The 17,683-nt window shown below is 36.6% G+C and overlaps 1 protein-coding gene across 1 annotated transcript; it reads left to right on the top strand.

The window, feature by feature from the left end:
* The first annotated feature begins 4,260 nt into the window (after positions 1-4,260).
* On the top strand, positions 4,261-5,229 carry LOC103544674 (olfactory receptor 2B2-like). Its single transcript, XM_008511481.1, has one exon. The coding sequence runs from the start codon at positions 4,261-4,263 to the stop codon at positions 5,227-5,229; it is 969 nt and encodes a 322-aa protein (XP_008509703.1).
* The last annotated feature ends 12,454 nt before the right edge of the window (positions 5,230-17,683 follow it).

Here is a 17,683-nt window from a genome sequence, read left to right as displayed (position 1 = left end):
TTTGTCCTTATATACTGTTAGATTCTTTTCTATGGGAAAGATTCCTAAGAGTAACAGCTCTAGGTCGAGAAAATATGCCATTTTTAGTAGCCATTGCCATATTTTTCCCCAGAAAGCCTGTAATACTTTGAATTTCCTCCAGTAATCTCTGAGTAGCCTTTTACCTTCATTCTCATTAGCAATAGAATTCCATTATCCTTTTTCTTCCAATCCGGTGAAGAGTTTTATCGTTACTTTAATACAACCTTCTCTATTTGAGAATTTTGTCATATTTTCTATAGCTATTGGTCATGTGGATTTGCTGTTCTCTATATTGTCTATTCCTATAATTTGTCATTTTCCTATTGGGCCATTTGTGGGGTTTTTTTTTTCAAATTTGTTAAAAAATTGTTTTTTCTATTTAATAGATCCTTATCTTTTTCAGAATTATAAATAAATGTCTTCCAAATCTACTCATCTGGAAAAGAAACTGAAATGAATTTGCATATTATAGGACATAAAAAATAAATATTTATTCTGGCAGGATTAGAGACGCTAATATAAAAAGAAAGAAAAATTTAAATCTTACAAGAGTATATACACAACCTTGAGTTGAAGAGAAGCTTAAGGAATCAAGCCTAGAAATATAAAAAACCATGAAAGAAAAGATGGATCTATTGTCTCTATATTAATTTTTTAAACTGTTTTACGTGAAATGTATCATAAACCAAATTAACAAGAGATTATCTTAAGGTAAATTAAATAGAAGTCTATTTTCTGATACGGAAATATAGAAATATAGAGAATGTTACATGACCTCAGATGGATTCTTAGAGAATTTACACATGGAATAAAGAATTCCTTCCTGAAAGAAGTGGCTTTAGAGAAGTCAATGAGTAGTTTACAAACGAATACTAATCTCAATTCAATAGCACAAAATTCAAACTCTGTTTGATGTTTTAGTCCCCATTGTCCTTCCTATTGTCTTAGAGTTGTTGAAGATTCAGTCCCTGGAGGAAGAGTTTGCTGAGCAAATCAACGGCAAAGAGGAATATCACTTCAGAGATCTCCTCTCTCCTCCCATTGGGTATGCGGTGAATTACTATAAACTATGGGGGAAGAGTTTGCAATTTATTGTTTAAGATTTCTGCCAGAGACCAAAACCAACAGCAATAGTATTGATAGAGACAGTGTGCCATACTTTGATCCATTTTGCGAAACTGGTTGGAAAAAAACCTCTGAAAACAGCAGTGGATGCCCTAATTCCAAGTGATGTGATTCCAGAACACCACATTCTGGCCATCTGTGACACCGTCATTCTAGTTGTGTCTGAATGGAGACCTCATGACTTGCCATAAATTGAGTGTAATTAAAAGAAGTTGAATGAATTTCATCAAACCAGTTCTACAACTAAATAATATATGATGACATTATTGTATCTGTGAACTTTAAATTAGTCTTATTCGAATTCAAGGCTTCTTGGATATAAAAATAAATTGAGCTATCACCAATGCTTAAAATGGAGGTAAGTAGAACACATTTCAAAAAATCACTATGCAAAATCTGAGTGCTTTAAGCACTCAGTTCATGTTCTGTATATGTTTTAAATCTAAGCAAAGACAAAATTATCTGCTAGGAAAAATCTGATTCATTCAGCTTCAGCTTCTATGAATATATAAATATATACACTCTTCATATATATATATGTGTATTATATATAATGTTATTTTGAATGTATTTGTATTCTCTATGGGAAATAAGAACTTTATAGCAGGTCAGTCTTAGGTTCTAGTCTTCAGTCTGCTACTTACCAGCTCTAGGACCTGGGGAAAGTAACTTCTCTGAACATATAAATTCAGTTTCTGCTCACAAAATTAATCTTTCATGAACAGGAAAATTTCCTTTTACAAACTTTCTTGTATTGCTAAGCTAGGTTACAATGTATCAGCTGTGACAATCACTCTTATCGTTCATCCTTATACTCCAGCAAGAAGACGGTATCTATGTGAAACTTAGAAGTCTATGTCATAGGGATATGAGATAATTTGAGAAAACCTAAAAGTAAACAGTTTTTATGCTGAAAGGAAAATATCAACCCCATCATGTTACAGAAGATAAAAGTGACATCCAAAACTTTTAGCTAATTTGTCCACTTAATGACTCTCTGGCAGATTTGGGCCTAAAACTCTTGTTACCTCTTCTGTCTTGATACTCTGTCCATAGTGCAGCTTACAAAGATGCTTCCAAGGCTCTGTTGAACCTTCTCTTTTTGAATGTTCAAGTTCAGATACGGAATGAGAGAATTCAATAGAGAGATGACAGACATAAGGTCAACCAATATACAGGTTTAAAAGGCGGTGATGACGTGTATTCACCTAGGCAAGTATTCTAAACTGTGGGTTTAGAAATTTTAGAAATATAGTAGAACGTTTAAAATGTGTAAGAGTAACAGAAACAGAATACAAGAGAATAAGCAAAGTTGATACTTTAGAGTCAATAAACTTTCAGGCAAGAAAACTGAAAATCACATGTATACATATAATTCTGTCAATTCTAAAATGCCATTAATTGCAAGATTAGTAGCTTTTGATTATGACAGCTTTATGACAAGATGCAATATCACATTAAATGTGTGCATTGATTGCTTGACCTATCCAAATATCAAATATATTAAAATATGAATAATGGAGTTCAGAGAATTTACTTTACACATACAGAGGAACATTTTCCCTGTACAATATGCGCATTTGCCTGTAGGTATGTGTGTGTGCCTGCACATGCCTATAAACACACTTGTCAATAGTTTTTCAGCCAATTAGATGCAAAATGCCCCATCATCCTTTAGAAAAGTTCCTTACAGATTCAGACTTGATGTTAAGAAAGTATGAAGTTAAATTTCTTTTAAAGGTTTGTACCCTCGGGGATCAAAGTCTTAAACAAAAGCAATGCTAATCTGAGAGCAGGGTACAGACAGTAAATTGGTGAGTGGGGAGATTTTAAACAATGTATTATGAGAGTAATGTCTGCTTATTAAAAATTAGAAAGAAGAAAAACAGGTAAACTTACAAATAACGCCTCGTTTACTCCTACTCCTCCCCATTTCCCAGGAGTAGTACTTCCTTCTCTATTCTTCAGCGTAACTTTTGATTATAAATTAGTACTTCTCTCTGTATGTATATATAAAAATATGCTTTATTTCTTTTTTAAATTGAGGGTATCATACTTTACAAATGTTCAATATCTGCCTTTTTTCATGTAAACATACATTTGAACATCATCTCCCAGCTGTATCTGTGACTATGTATCTCAGATTTCTTAGATGAGAGCAAGGGGACATTTTTTAGGGGACTAACAGTTCTAGAATAAGTTCAACAAAATTAAAAGACATTGCTAACGTTTTGATGAACATGAGTTATAGTGAAAAATGTATATTTTCATACTGATAAAATAATAAAATAATTTAGAGTGTTCTGTTAAGATTTCTTTGGAATGAATACATTTCAGCAGGTAGAGTTGACAGATTGGTACCTCCAGAAAATGCAGGGCCCTTAATAGCCTTTGCCCAAAGCACTCCAGAGTTCTTGCATCGATACCACTATTTACAAATGAGGAGCTTGAAGATCAGAGGATAAAAAACACTCCCAAGGTAACGCGACTATGTAGGCAGACTAGACATATGAGCCCAGGCCCATCCACTTCAAATTTCATGTTTACTCCATAAATAATCCTATAAGAATTCTGAGTTTCCAAAAGAAAAAGGATATATCTGTTTAAATTGTGTCTGATAACTTACTAGATTCTGTCTACATTGTTTTTTTCAAGAGGGGGAGTAAGATTTAAACAATTTTAACAAATTCATACAAACAGGTAATCTTATTGGCATTAAGGAGAAATTAGAATGAATTCAAGTGACAGGAACTGTGTCTATGTCTACCTAATAGTAGGGATCTAGGTAGAAGGAAATGAGAACAATGAACTTAGAAAATAACAAAAGGTCAAAACAAAACAAAAGGTCAAGGGTCAATTCTGTGAATGTGGAAACTGGCGATATGCTTTAAAATTTTTAAATTCATTTTGCTCACGTGCTATTATACAGAAACACTTTTGAAATACTTGGAAAGATATTTATTTTGTTATCAATACATTTTTCACATTATTAATAGCATCAGTCTGTAAATCTATGCAAATTCTTGGCAAAATGATTATAACTGACAATAAAGAAATATGTTTATGAACTCACTGAGTTTATATTTCAGGGAACCAAGAGTTGAAGCATTTAACATGAATCAGGTAAATGAGAGTGTCCCACAAGAGTTCATCCTCTTAGGCTTCTCAGATAGACCGTGGCTGGAGCTTCCACTCTTTGTGGTATTCCTGGTTTCCTATATCTTGACCATCTTTGGCAATTTGGCAATAATTCTCGTGTCACGTCTGGATTCCAAACTCCACACCCCCATGTATTTTTTTCTGACTAATCTCTCACTCCTGGACCTTTGCTATACCACAAGTACAGTTCCACAAATGCTGGTAAACATATGCAACAGCAGGAAAGTAATTAGTTATGGTGGCTGTGTGGCCCAACTTTTCATTTTCCTGGCCTTGGGTTCCACTGAATGTCTTCTCCTGGCCGTCATGTCCTTTGATAGGTTTGTAGCTATTTGTTGCCCTCTCCATTACTCAGTGATCATGCACCAAAGACTCTGCCTCCAGTTGGCAGCTGCATCCTGGATTAGTGGCTTCAGTAACTCAGTATTGCAGTCCACTTTGACTCTTCAGATGCCGCTTTGTGGCCATAAAGAAGTGGATCACTTCTTCTGCGAAGTCCCTGCTCTGCTCAAGCTGTCATGTGTAGACACAACAGCAAATGAGGCTGAACTATTCTTTATCAGTGTGCTATTTCTTCTAATACCCGTGGCACTCATTCTTATATCATATGCTTTTATTGTCCAAGCAGTGTTGAGAATAAGGTCAGCTGAAGGTCGACGAAAGGCATTTGGAACATGTGGCTCCCATCTAATTGTGGTGTCACTTTTTTATGGCACTGCTATCTATATGTATCTGCAACCACCATCCCCTGCCTCCAAGGACCGGGGAAAGATGGTGTCCCTTTTTTACGGAATCATCACACCCATGTTGAACCCCCTTATATACACACTTAGAAACAAAGATGTAAAGGGAGCATTTAAGAGGTCGATTGCAAGGGCCTCATCAATCAAGAAATGGGAATATCCAAATAATAGGCCTCGTTAAAGACTTGAAGTTTACTTATTTTAAAAATGTAATTCTCTCCACATTGCTTTATTCTCACTACTCTTAGAACTATAATGGCGATCTTCCTCAAATAAAATGTCATTGATAGAAAACTACATTTATTTTCTACTGTCTAAATATATTGATTGCACAAGTCCTGAGAACTGGTCTGTTATGACCCCCTAAAATAGTGTAAACTTACAAGATCTCAAGCTTTATACCACTGGTTGGTACACTTGGAGAAGAGTCTTAAACTTCTGTGAGACCATAAAAAAAGCTGAAGAAACAAAACATTTTTATACACATGCAAATGCATTCACACACCATGAACTTTTTTTCAACTGTAGGAGTCTAACAGAAGTCCCTAAAACCATCCGTACTCCCCTCCTCTTGATTATAAATATAAGGTCCATAGCCCTAGCTTAAATTTTTAACACCGTTCCCACATCAGCGTAATACTAAAATCCACAATGATTTTTCCTCCACAGTTTTGCCTAGACCTTTCATTCTCTTGTTTGTATATTTTCCACTCCCAAATTGAAACATGCTATTCTATTTTATCTACCAGATAAAATTGTAGCTACATTTTAGACCTGAACCAAATCTGTGTTTTTTGAAAATTTTCTCATGATTCCCCTATTGTCTGTGTTATTTCTCTCCTTTTAACTCCTAGAGCACTTAGAGTTTAAATCGTAAAAATAGCACATCATATAATGATTTCCATTGCTTGTTTAATGCATTTTTCTTGTGCAAGAAGAACAACTTATTAAGTCCCTTTTTGTTCCCTTGAGGTAGCATAGACTGTAATTTGTACTTCTTCCATGTGGCCTTCAGAGCTCACCAAAGTGCTAAGGAAAAAACACACTGAGTTGGTTATTTTGTTGGTTTTATGATTTGTCACACTGTAATCATTTTAACTGTTTTCTTCACTATCCTTTTTCGCATTTTTTTCTTCTGCTAAATATATTGCAAAAGCAGAAAATACAATAACTGAAATATACAATACACACATTTCTCCTTAAGACCTTACAGAAACAACATACCTTGCTGCCTCAGTGTAATTCTAACACAACACAATGGATCTTGAAAGTTTAACGTGCATCAGACTCACCTGAATGGCTTTTAGCATTCATATCATTGAGAGTCACCCCACCCCCACGCCCAAAGTTTCTAAGGCAGAGGGGGCAGGGAGGGCTGGGAATTTGCGTTTCTAATTTCTAATTGAATTAATGCTGACAAGGGACCACACTTTAAAGACTGCTATGCTAATAATTAAAATAAATAAAGATGCCTTGTTGAGTTCCTATCTTTTATCTTTATCAATGACAATTATCATTAAAGGGAAAATAAAAACAAACACTGAAAGAGTGCATTGAAATTTGAGAGGACATTCCCCAATGAAGAAGTGTTCATATTTTGAAATCCAAATAAATCACATACTGGACCTCCAGAGATATATTTTGATGTGATCAAAGTCAGCGTCAGTGACCGTTAAAGAATTGTGAGAAAATAGCAATGAAACTAGAGTACTGGAAATCAAGGTATTTTACATTTTTTGAAATGATCCACTAATTGATTCAACTTACCACATTATTTACTGGGAAGTTTTAAAATGATTTTAACAAAATTCTACAAATATTTTACTATCAGTTGCTTTGAGATTTTTAAATGTAATATATAAAAATATATGTGTTATATATAATTAGAGTGTTTTATATATTTTAAAATATGTTTTAATTATTAAATATATTATTTGATGTACTATGTTATTTATTATTTAATGTAATATACTATTTAATATATTATTTAATGTACTTGATATATTATTTAAAAGTATACATTTATTATATATATTATATATAACTAGAATCTACTCTGGATTCATTTAGGTCAACAAATAATAACCTCACTTTGTCTATTTTCATAGAAGTACTAGACTGAAATAGTAAGGAAATGTTATATATGTATAATACATCTCAATTTCTGAGAAGAATTTGAAAACAATTACTATCATATAGTTTTGTATAATATGGAGCAATAATGACTAAGATGGTAAAGTAGTTCTATTTGTTCTTATCTGCTTGTAAAACCTTCACTCAAAAGGCAATTGATAAAATGTTATCACTCTGGAAGGAAGGTACTATTGTTACAGGACTTATATTTTTTCACCCTACTAGAATATGCACTTATCAATAACTTGTATGAACTTAAAGACGACGGGCATAATAGACCAAAAGAGACACTAAACTGAGAGAAATTGATAATTCTATAGAAGTCAGAAATAAAGTTTAAAAATAAAAGTAATAAAAAATGAGTGAAATTTAACATAAATTAATACTGTATAAATTAATATAATTCATATTCTATACTACAGGATAGTAGAAATATGACTCACAGTGAGTCCTATAAAATCTCAGCTGAGAACATACTGATGGTAAAACATGTTGATTTTTAGAGGCTGGCCCTGTGGCCTAGTGGTCAAGTTCAGTGTGCTCTACTTCAGTGGCCTGGGTTTGGTTCCTGGGCTTAGACCGACCCCACTCATTGGTGGCCATGCTGGGGCAGCAACCTACATACAAAATAGACTAAGACTGGCAACAGGTGTTAGCTCAGGGCAAATCTTCCTCAGCAAAAAATAAATAAATAAAAATGCATATTTTTGGCTTCAGTTCTAGAATTCACATTTTAAGAGATACATTGTAGAAATAAAATGCTTCTGCAGAATAATGACCAGAGAATTGAGGAATCAGAACATCATTCCTCTTGATGAATTATTGAAGACATAGATTTGTTTAAACAGAGTAGAAAATGCTTTGACAAAGCATGATACAATAGTTCTCTTTAAGTATTTAAAGGGCAGTCATGCACAGAGTATAATTTGTTCCATAAAGGTTAGAATTCCTACTAATGGGTAAAAATAAAACAGATTTTAGCATGATATAAGAAAGAACTCACCAAAAAATTAACATTATACCATGATGAAATAGTTGAACACTTCTGGCGATGTGGGAAAATAGAAACCTATATAAAATAGAGATCAAATTAAATAATCTATCTAACACCTTCTCTCTTTAAATTCTGTTTAGGAATTTCCTATAGTTAAATCACATTTGCCATAACTATTTCTGTTAATGACCAAAGGAACAAAAATAGACATAGAGAAAGTGATAGATATAACCAAGCCAAGTTTGGGGAAATGTCATGTAGAAGAAATTGAGTTGATTCTTGTGGCTTCTGAGGAAGGAGCTAGGCAGAAGTTTCTCTGATTCAACATATGAAAGTCAACACTGGAAAAAATGGAATAGCTTGAATCGGTAAATATCTCTGTGGAGATATAATTTTCAAATCCTGGAGGGAAGTTGGACTACATGACTTGTAAGATCCTTTTTAACCCAAAAAGTCTACAGCTCTGTCAATAACAGTATAGGAGGGATTTGGTTAGATATAAAAAATAACTTCCTAAAGATAAAATTTGTGATATAGTGAAATATTTAAATAAAGGTAACAAGGAAGTAGTCAACTGTATTAGTTCCCTAGGGCTGTCATAACCAATTACCACATAACTCATGGCTTAAAACGACAGAAATTTATTGTCTCACAGTTCTGGAGGCCAGAAGTCTGAAATGAAGGTGTCATTGTTGTCATACCCCCTCTGGAAGCTGTGGGAGGTAGGGAAAAGATCTGCTCCTTGCCTTTTTCAGTTTCTAGTAGCTGCTAGACTGCCTTGATATTCCTTGATTTGTGGTCGCATCGCTCTCATCTCTGCCTCCACTTTCATATCTCTTTCTCCTCTGTGTGTGCCCCAGTCAAATCTCCCTCTGCCTCTCTTATATACATATGACGGCATTTAGAGCCACCCAGGTAATCTAGGAAAAACTCCTCTCCTCAAGCTGCTTGACTTAATCACATCTTTTGCCACATAAGGTAACGTTCACAGGCTTTAGGGATTAGGAGGTGAACGTATCTTTGGGGAGAGTCATCATTCAACTTATTACGCCATCTATAACCTTCAAGACTATGTAGCCCAGCATCCCCTGAAGAAAGGAGGATAACGTTAACTTTTAAGAGGGGTTTTTTTTTAGATTCTTAAGCAAATTAGCAAGAAGCAAACTTTATTCCTACTGCTGGCAAACTCACTATCTTATTATCATTAGAATTTTTAAACTATATACATTTTCCTCTTTAAAACCATAGAACAGACAGATTATATTTTTTCAGTACATACATTGAATTGGCCATTGGGGAAAAGTTGGTGGAAAAATAAAACTCTTGTGCAGATATGAGAAATTAATATAATTGATATTGTTTTTAAAAGTTTTATGAACATTAGAATCATATAGATAGCAGTTATTAAAAAGATAATAGAATTTGTGTATTTGTGTATAATTTAAACATAGACACAAAATACACTGTTGTATTTACACTTTCACTTGTCTCCATTATGTATGTTAATAATAACAATCATAGTCACTGTAGGGACCTGGAATTGGCCACACCAAGATATGTGTCTTTGGCATCAGGATTATTTGAGGCTGATTGCTTTTGATAAACTGGGACAGGGAAGGAGGCTCTGAGGAATGGAACTTGCCCTTTGTTAGGACACATTTACATTTGTAAGGTAAATCTCTATCTGTAAAAGGTGCCTCCCACTCTGTACTAGGAAGAAGAAAGGAGATGACCTTCTCTCTAGAAACTCTTAATCAATACCAAAGGCAAGGACTTAAATCTGCATTTTATTGTGCTTCTCTGGTAACCTCCTGTAACTGACTTCTCTCCCCCTCCCAACGTTGGGCTCTCCTTAAAGATTAAGCATCTTTTTTTCAGGCTGGGAACCGATTGTGGCTCTCATCTGTGACCCCCCCAGCCTGAGGCAACACACCTGCCATCCTGAGGCGTTCACTGGGACAGCAGACCTATCTGTCGTTTCCATCCAGCGCTGTGCTGACAGAGCAGCCTCGTGACTATTGTAAAAGGGACATTTCAATCATATGTGAAGCACCCTGTTTGGGGGTATATAACCACTCTGTGCACCCTGATGCGGGGTCGGTGAGCCGAGGAGTCGAAAGAAAGATTTCTTAGACTCTTAAGATCTGGCAGTAGTGCTCTTTTATTTAGAGACTAGAATAGCATAGGGACAGGACCCATGAGCAGTCAGAGCTTCTGCTGCTGCCATGGGAACATGACCCATGGGCAGTCAGAGCTGCTGCATGGGGACAGGACCCACGGGCAGTCAGAGATGCTGCTGGCATGGGGAGCTGCTGCTGCCACCGCTGGCATGGGGACAGGACACATGGGCAGGCAGAGCTGCTGCCAGCATGTTGCTGTTGCTGCTGCCACTTCTGCTGCAAAGTTGGGTGGAGAGTAAGGCTAAATTTAAGGCATAGGTATGTGAGTTATCTCTTTACAAGACAAAGGAAAGAATCTGTAAAAAAGTTAAAATGGTATCAGTGCCTGTAGGGTCCGGCCATTTGGCGGTCCCACAACTTTTAGATAAGAATCAAACCGGATTGAGTAAATGGCAGAAGTCACCGCTTGAATATTATCCTCAGCTAAAGACAAAGGAGGATTTGGGGGGGCGGGGGTCAGTTACATGAGGTTGCCAGACAGTAAACGACTTAAGTCCTTGCCTCTGGCATTGATTAAGAGTTTCTAGAGATAAGGCCATCCCCCTTCTTCCTGGCACAGAGAGGGAGGAATCTTCACAGATAGAGGTTTCCCTTAGCAAGGTAAATGTTTCCCAACAAAGGGACATGCAAATTCCACACCTCGAGCCTGCTTCTCATCTGTAGTTTTAAAACTAACCAGCCTAAAAATCCTCATCACACCCCACTTCTTCGGTGCCCTTTCTTCCTTTGGGAAGAAAGGCCCCGGGCCATGGTTCCTCATAAAGCTTTGTTTAATTTTCTCTTGCTATTCTGTCTCATGTGAATTTAATTCGTTCTCCAGCCAGACGAACCCACATTTGGGAAGAGGAAATGTCTTCCTCCCCTACATCCCACAGACATATAATAGGTTTTTTTTACTTCATTTTCAGTACCAAAGTTTGCCCAATGTTATACTCCAAGGAAAAGACACAGATTGTTAGGTTGAATTTAAAAAGCAAGACACATTGTATGCTGCCTATAAAAAATATACTTTAAATAAAAAGACATAGGTAAGTAAATAGTAAAAGATTGGAAAAAAGAAAACGATGCTAACACGAGTCAGAAGAAAGCTGGATTGGCTATATTATTATAAGACAAAGTAGATTTCAGAGCAAGGAATATTTCCAAGAGCATAGAAAATCATTTGGTAATAATAAAGGAGTCAATTCATCAAAAGGACATGTGAATCCTAACATTATATGTATAACAGAACTTCAAAATTCATAAAGAATAATCTGATAGAAATGAAAGAAGTAGACAAGTTCACAATTATAGTTGGAGATTTCAGCATCCTTCCCTCAATGATTGATAGAACAAGCAGAGAGAAAATCAGTAAGCATATAGAAGGTTTGAACAATACTATTGTAGGGGAGGAAGACACTTCCTCTTCCCAAATGTGGGTTCATCTGGCCAGAGAACGAATTAAATTCACATGAGACAGAATTTCAAGAGAAAATTAAACAAAGCTTTATGAGGAACCATGGCCTGGGGTCTTTCTTCCTGAAGAGCACCGAAGTGGGGTGCACAGAGTGGTTATATACCCCCAAACAGGGTGTTTCACATATGATTGAAATGTCCCTCCCACAATAGTCACAAGATTGCCCTGTCGGCACAGCGCTTGATGGACACAGCAGGTAATGGGTCTGCTATCTCGGCGGGTGTAGCCGAAGGCAAGTCTACTGTCTTGAGCTGGGTGGTCACAGGTGAGCGCAGCAATCAGTTCCTAGCCTAAGGAAAGATGCTTAATCCTTAAAGAAATGCCAATCTTGGGAGGGGGAGGGAAGTCAGTTACAGGAGGTTACCAGAGAAGCACAATAAAATGCAGATTTAAATCCCTGCCTTTGGTATTGCTTAAGAGTTTCTAGAAAGAAGGTCATCTCCTTTCTTCTTCCTGGTACAGAGAGGGAGGCACCTTTTACAGATAGAGATTTACCTTACAAATGTAAATGTGTCCTAACAAAGGGCAAGTTCCATTCCTCAGAGCCTCCTTCCCTGTCCCAGTTTATCAAAAGCAATCAGCCTCAAATAATCCTGATGCCAAAGAGACATATCTTGGTGTGGCCATTTCCAGGTCCCCTACACTATCAACAAAAGTGATCTGTTTAACATTAATAGACAACTCCACCCGACAACAGCAAAATATACATTATTTTCAAGTGCACACAGAACATTTACCATGATCCAAATGTGTCAATATATTAAAAGCATTCAAATCACACAACATAGGTCCTCTGACAACAATAAAATTAAATGAGATATCAATAGGAGGAGGATATCTGGGAAATCTCCAAATTCCCAAATATTTGGAAATTAATAACATATTTCTAAATAACACATGGGGCAAATAGAAAAATTAAAATGGAACTTAGAAAGTATTTTGAATTGAATGAAAAGGAAAATACAACATATCAATGTTGAGACATGCAGATCTCTTTTTTTTAAGAATGAGAGAAAGAGGGCGTAAAATTTTTGCCATCTTCATATTTGCTGCTTTCTGTAAAATCTGCACCGTAATTTTTACCATGTCACTACTTTTCTAGACTAATATTGGCAAGTTTAGAACACATTATCTAACTCTTGAATATGTTAATGACTGTTACTAAATATTTTAGAATAAGTTTGTAAAACTAGGAAAAGATAAAGCTTTCTGATATGTGAACAACCCATTTCACAATTTTCCTCAGTGTTGAAGCATGTTCTTCAGTTTTGCTATAATACAATTTGTTGCTATGAAAATCTGCTTAAGACCATTTCCTATAATAGCCAATATAACCCAACTCATTACATCTAACAGAACCTCAGAATAAGGTTTCTTTTCTGAGTTTATCCAGATGGATGGTCAAGGGCAGAATGGTAAAGAAGTGGCATGTTCTGCAGAGGTTGACTGTGGCCTTGGACATGTTATTTAACCTGTCTGTTTTCTTGTCCCTAAAAGGTTGCATTATGTATGATGTGGTTTGTTGATTGAGCTCAATTGTTCATAGATATATATATGTAAAGTTTTCTTTATAATTTTTTGTCAGCTGCTGAATTTTTTTAGGTTACATTAGAGTTTTAATTAAATAGGTTACTTTAAAGTTTCAAATTTTTTTCTGAGGGCACATGGTGTATTTATTACCTCCTGAGCATTTGCTGATTGAAGTACAATAATATATCTCTTTCTTCTTCTCTCTCCATGTTTTAAATAAAAATATTCAGGTCTGGTTAACAAGGGGAAATTTTTTTGTAGCTCACCCAAAACCAAGAGAATGGATCTTAACTACCGAGCAGTGCATTTGTGGGGACCTGGAATTGGCCGCCCCAAGATATGTCTCTTTGGCATCAGGATTATTTGAGGCTGATTGCTTTTGATAAACTGGGACAGGGAAGGAGGCTCTGAGGAATGGAACTTGCCCTTCCTTAGGACACATTTACATTTGTAAGGTAAATTTCTATCTGTAAAAGGTGCCCCCCTCTCTGTACCAGGAAGAAGAAAGGAGATGACCTTCTCTCCAAAAACTCTTAATCAATACCAAAGGCAAGGACTAAAATCTGCATTTTATTGTGCTAGTCTGGTAACCTCCTGTAACTAACTTCCCTCCCCCTCCCAACTTTGGCATTTCTTAAGGATTAAGCATCTTTCCTTAGGCTAGGAACTGATTGCTGCGCTCACCTGTGACCACCCAGCTCCAGACATAGACTTGCCTCCTGCTGTCCCCACCGAGATAGCAGACCATTACCTGCTGTGTCCATCAAGCACTGTGCCGACAGGGCAATCTTGTGACTATTGTGGGAGGGACATTTCAATCACATGTGAAACACCCTGTTTGGGGGTATATAACCACTATATGCACCCCACTTCTTTGGTGCCCTTTCTTCCTTTGGGAAGAAAGGCCCCGGGCCATGGTTCCTCATAAAGCTTTGTTTAATTTTCTCTTGCTATTCTGTCTCATGTGAATTTAATTCATTCTCCGGCCAGACGAACCCACATTTGGGGAGAGGAAATGTCCTCCTCCCCTACACATTAACGAGTACATAAATGAATGAAAGCTAAATAAATTTTTAAGGCAAAGAGGTTTAAAAATTACAAGATAATTCCACTTATAAATATTTATGAAATTATTCATATAGCTTACATGAAATATCTTTTGTAAACAATAAACAATGTTATGACTTCCAACACTCCCTCACATTTCATAAAAATCACAAAGCTCATGAAAATCTCTATTCAGGCAACAGAGTTGGTGATAATATCATCCTGGTGCATGATTTGTCCTACTTCATCTTCAGCTTTTTGAAGGGCGTTGCCCATAGGCGCAGTGACTATGGGAAAACACGTATTAGGTGTTGTAAGCATAAGAGAATTTTAGTTCAGTTATAGATGTTTATTTCCATGGCCCCTAGTTTATATCCCTGAATTTCATAAATACCCACATGCACAATTTTTCATGTTTAACTTCTCTAAAAATTATGGTTCATCTCATAATCACTGTTGGCCAGGAGGCAGTCATGACACAGTTGCTATCGCAATTGTGAATTGCAATACGTGAATTTCATTGTTACTCCTGAAAGCCTAACTGGATAGCCTCACATGTTAATAGGAGTGGGCTTACCTTAGACCAAGATTTATTAACTTTGGGTCCATGGAACCCTACAAGGCCCATGAGTGGACTTCAAAGGGTCAGGGAAACCCTCAAAAGATGTGCACACTTTTATGTGTAGTTAGAGTGACCAACAGTCTCAGTTTGCCCTGGACTCTCTAGGGTTTAGCATTGAAAGTTCTATGTCCTGGGAAACCATTTGGTCCTGGGAAAACGGGGGTAGTTGGTTACCCTATGTGTAACTAGACATATCTCTGGAGAAAACATCAATAATTTTCATCAGATGACATCAAAATAGTTTAACTTTTTACTTAGGCTCAACCCCTGGCTACTATTCTTCAGGAAGAGGTTGGATTTTTCTGATTTTCAAGTTACCTCTTTGGTCAGGGCCAGCTTCAGCCATCTTTGATAACTGACATTCAAATAGGTATACTTGTATCTGTTTCTACGTACATCCTTCGCAGATACCTCTAACCTCCCATACACACACACATCAACTTATGAGTATTTAGACTAACTTATGAATATTCAGTCTCACAGATCTGAAACCTGAGTGCCTTTACTGAGAATTAGACTGGACAAGAAGATATTTGACAGATACTTTGTAATCCAGTTGAGTTAGTAGTCAAATTTTAAAAAGTCAGCTGAAATCTAGGAAGAAGAAATCACATATAATATATAACCAGGTAGGTGATGGAAAATCCATCCAAGGTCACCTTTATGACCTACATTAAGTGAGGTCATAAAGGTGGGTGGGGCCCTGATCCAATTGGATTGGTGAGGTTGTAAGAAGAGACACTAGAGTTCTCTCTCTCTCGACACACACACAAAGAGGTCATGTGAGCACACAGATTAGGTAGCTGCCTAAAAGCCAAGAGAAGGGACCTCGGAATAAAGCCTACTTTACTAGCACCTTGATCTTGCACTTCCCAGCCTCCAGATCTGTGAGAAATAAATTTCTGTTGTTTAAGCCACCCGGTCTGTGGTATTTTGTTATGGCGGCCACAGCAGATTGATACAATGTTCAAGGTCTGCCCATCCTTCTGTATTCCCTGTCCCTGAAAACGGAAGCGGTTTCCTCTCAGTGGCCCCCGTAGGAAACTTGAAAGTCAACCTTTACTGGTTTCTGCAATTTAATTTTGAAACTGTCTTTTCCAGAGTTTTGGCCTCTCTTGACTGACCAGCTGCCCCTATTCTCCATGAATTTCTTCTTCTGAAGTCAACACTGGATGATCTTAAGGATATAATATGCCGATTTCTTGTGGGAATAATGGAAAGGGACATAAGAGATAGTCTATAGTTTAGATTCTAGACCAACTTCCAAACGGTATGGTTGCGGTAACCAGAATCTAAAAAGAGAAATGAAGCTATTCTAAAGAGAAGCACCAGGATTTTCTTCTCAGTGTCACCCCTTAGGACCCAATGATCTGAGTCAGGGTACTTAACTTTAGCGAATCCTCGTCTTTTCCTTTTGTTTATTTTGGTCATCTGGAAAATGGAAGTAATATTTGTGTTTCAAGGTTGCCGTGAGGATCACGTGAGGAAATTACCATATATGTGATTTGCACACAGGAGTGCACGAGAGAAGTCTAGAAGGATAAACAGCAAAATAACTTTAGTAATGGTTATTCCTGGGTGGTGAATTTCCAGTCATTTTGGGAGTAATTTTATCTCTTAAAAGATGTTTTTCTGTAGTCGATATGTGTTACATAATAAAAAAATAAAACAATAAAAGAAAAAGGAAAAGTGTGCAAGGGATATGATCAAAGTTTTCTCAAATTATAAAATGTTTTCTAAGAAAGAGAAAAAATGTTTAACTTCATGGGCAAGGAAATGCAAGCGATGAAATTCTACTTTTTAAAGTTTTAACTTAGCAAATATATTAAATGTGAAACCCTATGCAGAAGAAGCTGCACTTGACATAATTACCAAAAAACATGCTGTTGGGGCCTTTCTTGTTCAAAAGAGAATGCTAACTCAGATCCTCTTGACACTAAACACAAACAAAACATCTACACACTGTCACCAGAAAGTTCTCAAATGCCCTTCAGATTGATTTCACCTCCTCTGTAAAGACTTCTTCCTCTACCCTTGTTCACACGCGGGCATCTCGCAATACTTTACACTGTGTCTTTTAAAATACTGCATAGCCATCACTTCCCAGATGCCTCTTATCCCTAAAACTGAAGTCACTTGAAGTTGAAACTGTCTTCTCTTCATCACTCATTTTGTGACTCCTCTGTGCCTGGTACAGGGCTTCAGACACCCTGGATCTCCATAAAGTTGAGTGGCAATTATGTATTTTTATATTAATAAGTGTCGACACAAAATAACCAATAACCATTCTACAGGTAAGAGAAATAAGGTGAGTTTATTATGAGCCAGAGTGAGGATTATAACCCAGGAAGGCCTCAGAAAGCGTTCCAGAGAAGCATGGTTTTCAGTACAGTCTTATATTTTTTAGAACAAAAAGGATACATTAAATACACCCAGGATACATTTTCAAAGCTTCAAAGAGGTCTTTAGTTGCAAATTAGCAGGTCAACATGACCCTGATGTTGGGAAAGGGACTGATACAGGCATTACCACAGGGCATAGGAGGGGAGGTATGGTTCTCACGTTAAGAGAGTGCATTCTTTACTTTAATGGTTAAAGCAGATCTACAACCTATGTTTGATAGGCCATAACGCAGCCTTCTTTAGTTCAAGCTGAATCAGTTTGAACTTGAAT

This window comes from Equus przewalskii, chromosome 19 (genome assembly GCF_037783145.1).
Source record: "Equus przewalskii isolate Varuska chromosome 19, EquPr2, whole genome shotgun sequence".
Classification (NCBI taxonomy): Eukaryota; Metazoa; Chordata; class Mammalia; order Perissodactyla; family Equidae; genus Equus; species Equus przewalskii.
This window is presented reverse-complemented; position numbering and strand designations above follow the sequence as displayed.

Excerpts from the sequence above, each read along its gene's own strand:
- LOC103544674 (XM_008511481.1), top strand. The coding sequence starts at position 4,261 with ATGAATCAGGTAAATGAGAGTGTCCCACAAGAGTTCATCCTCTTAGGC.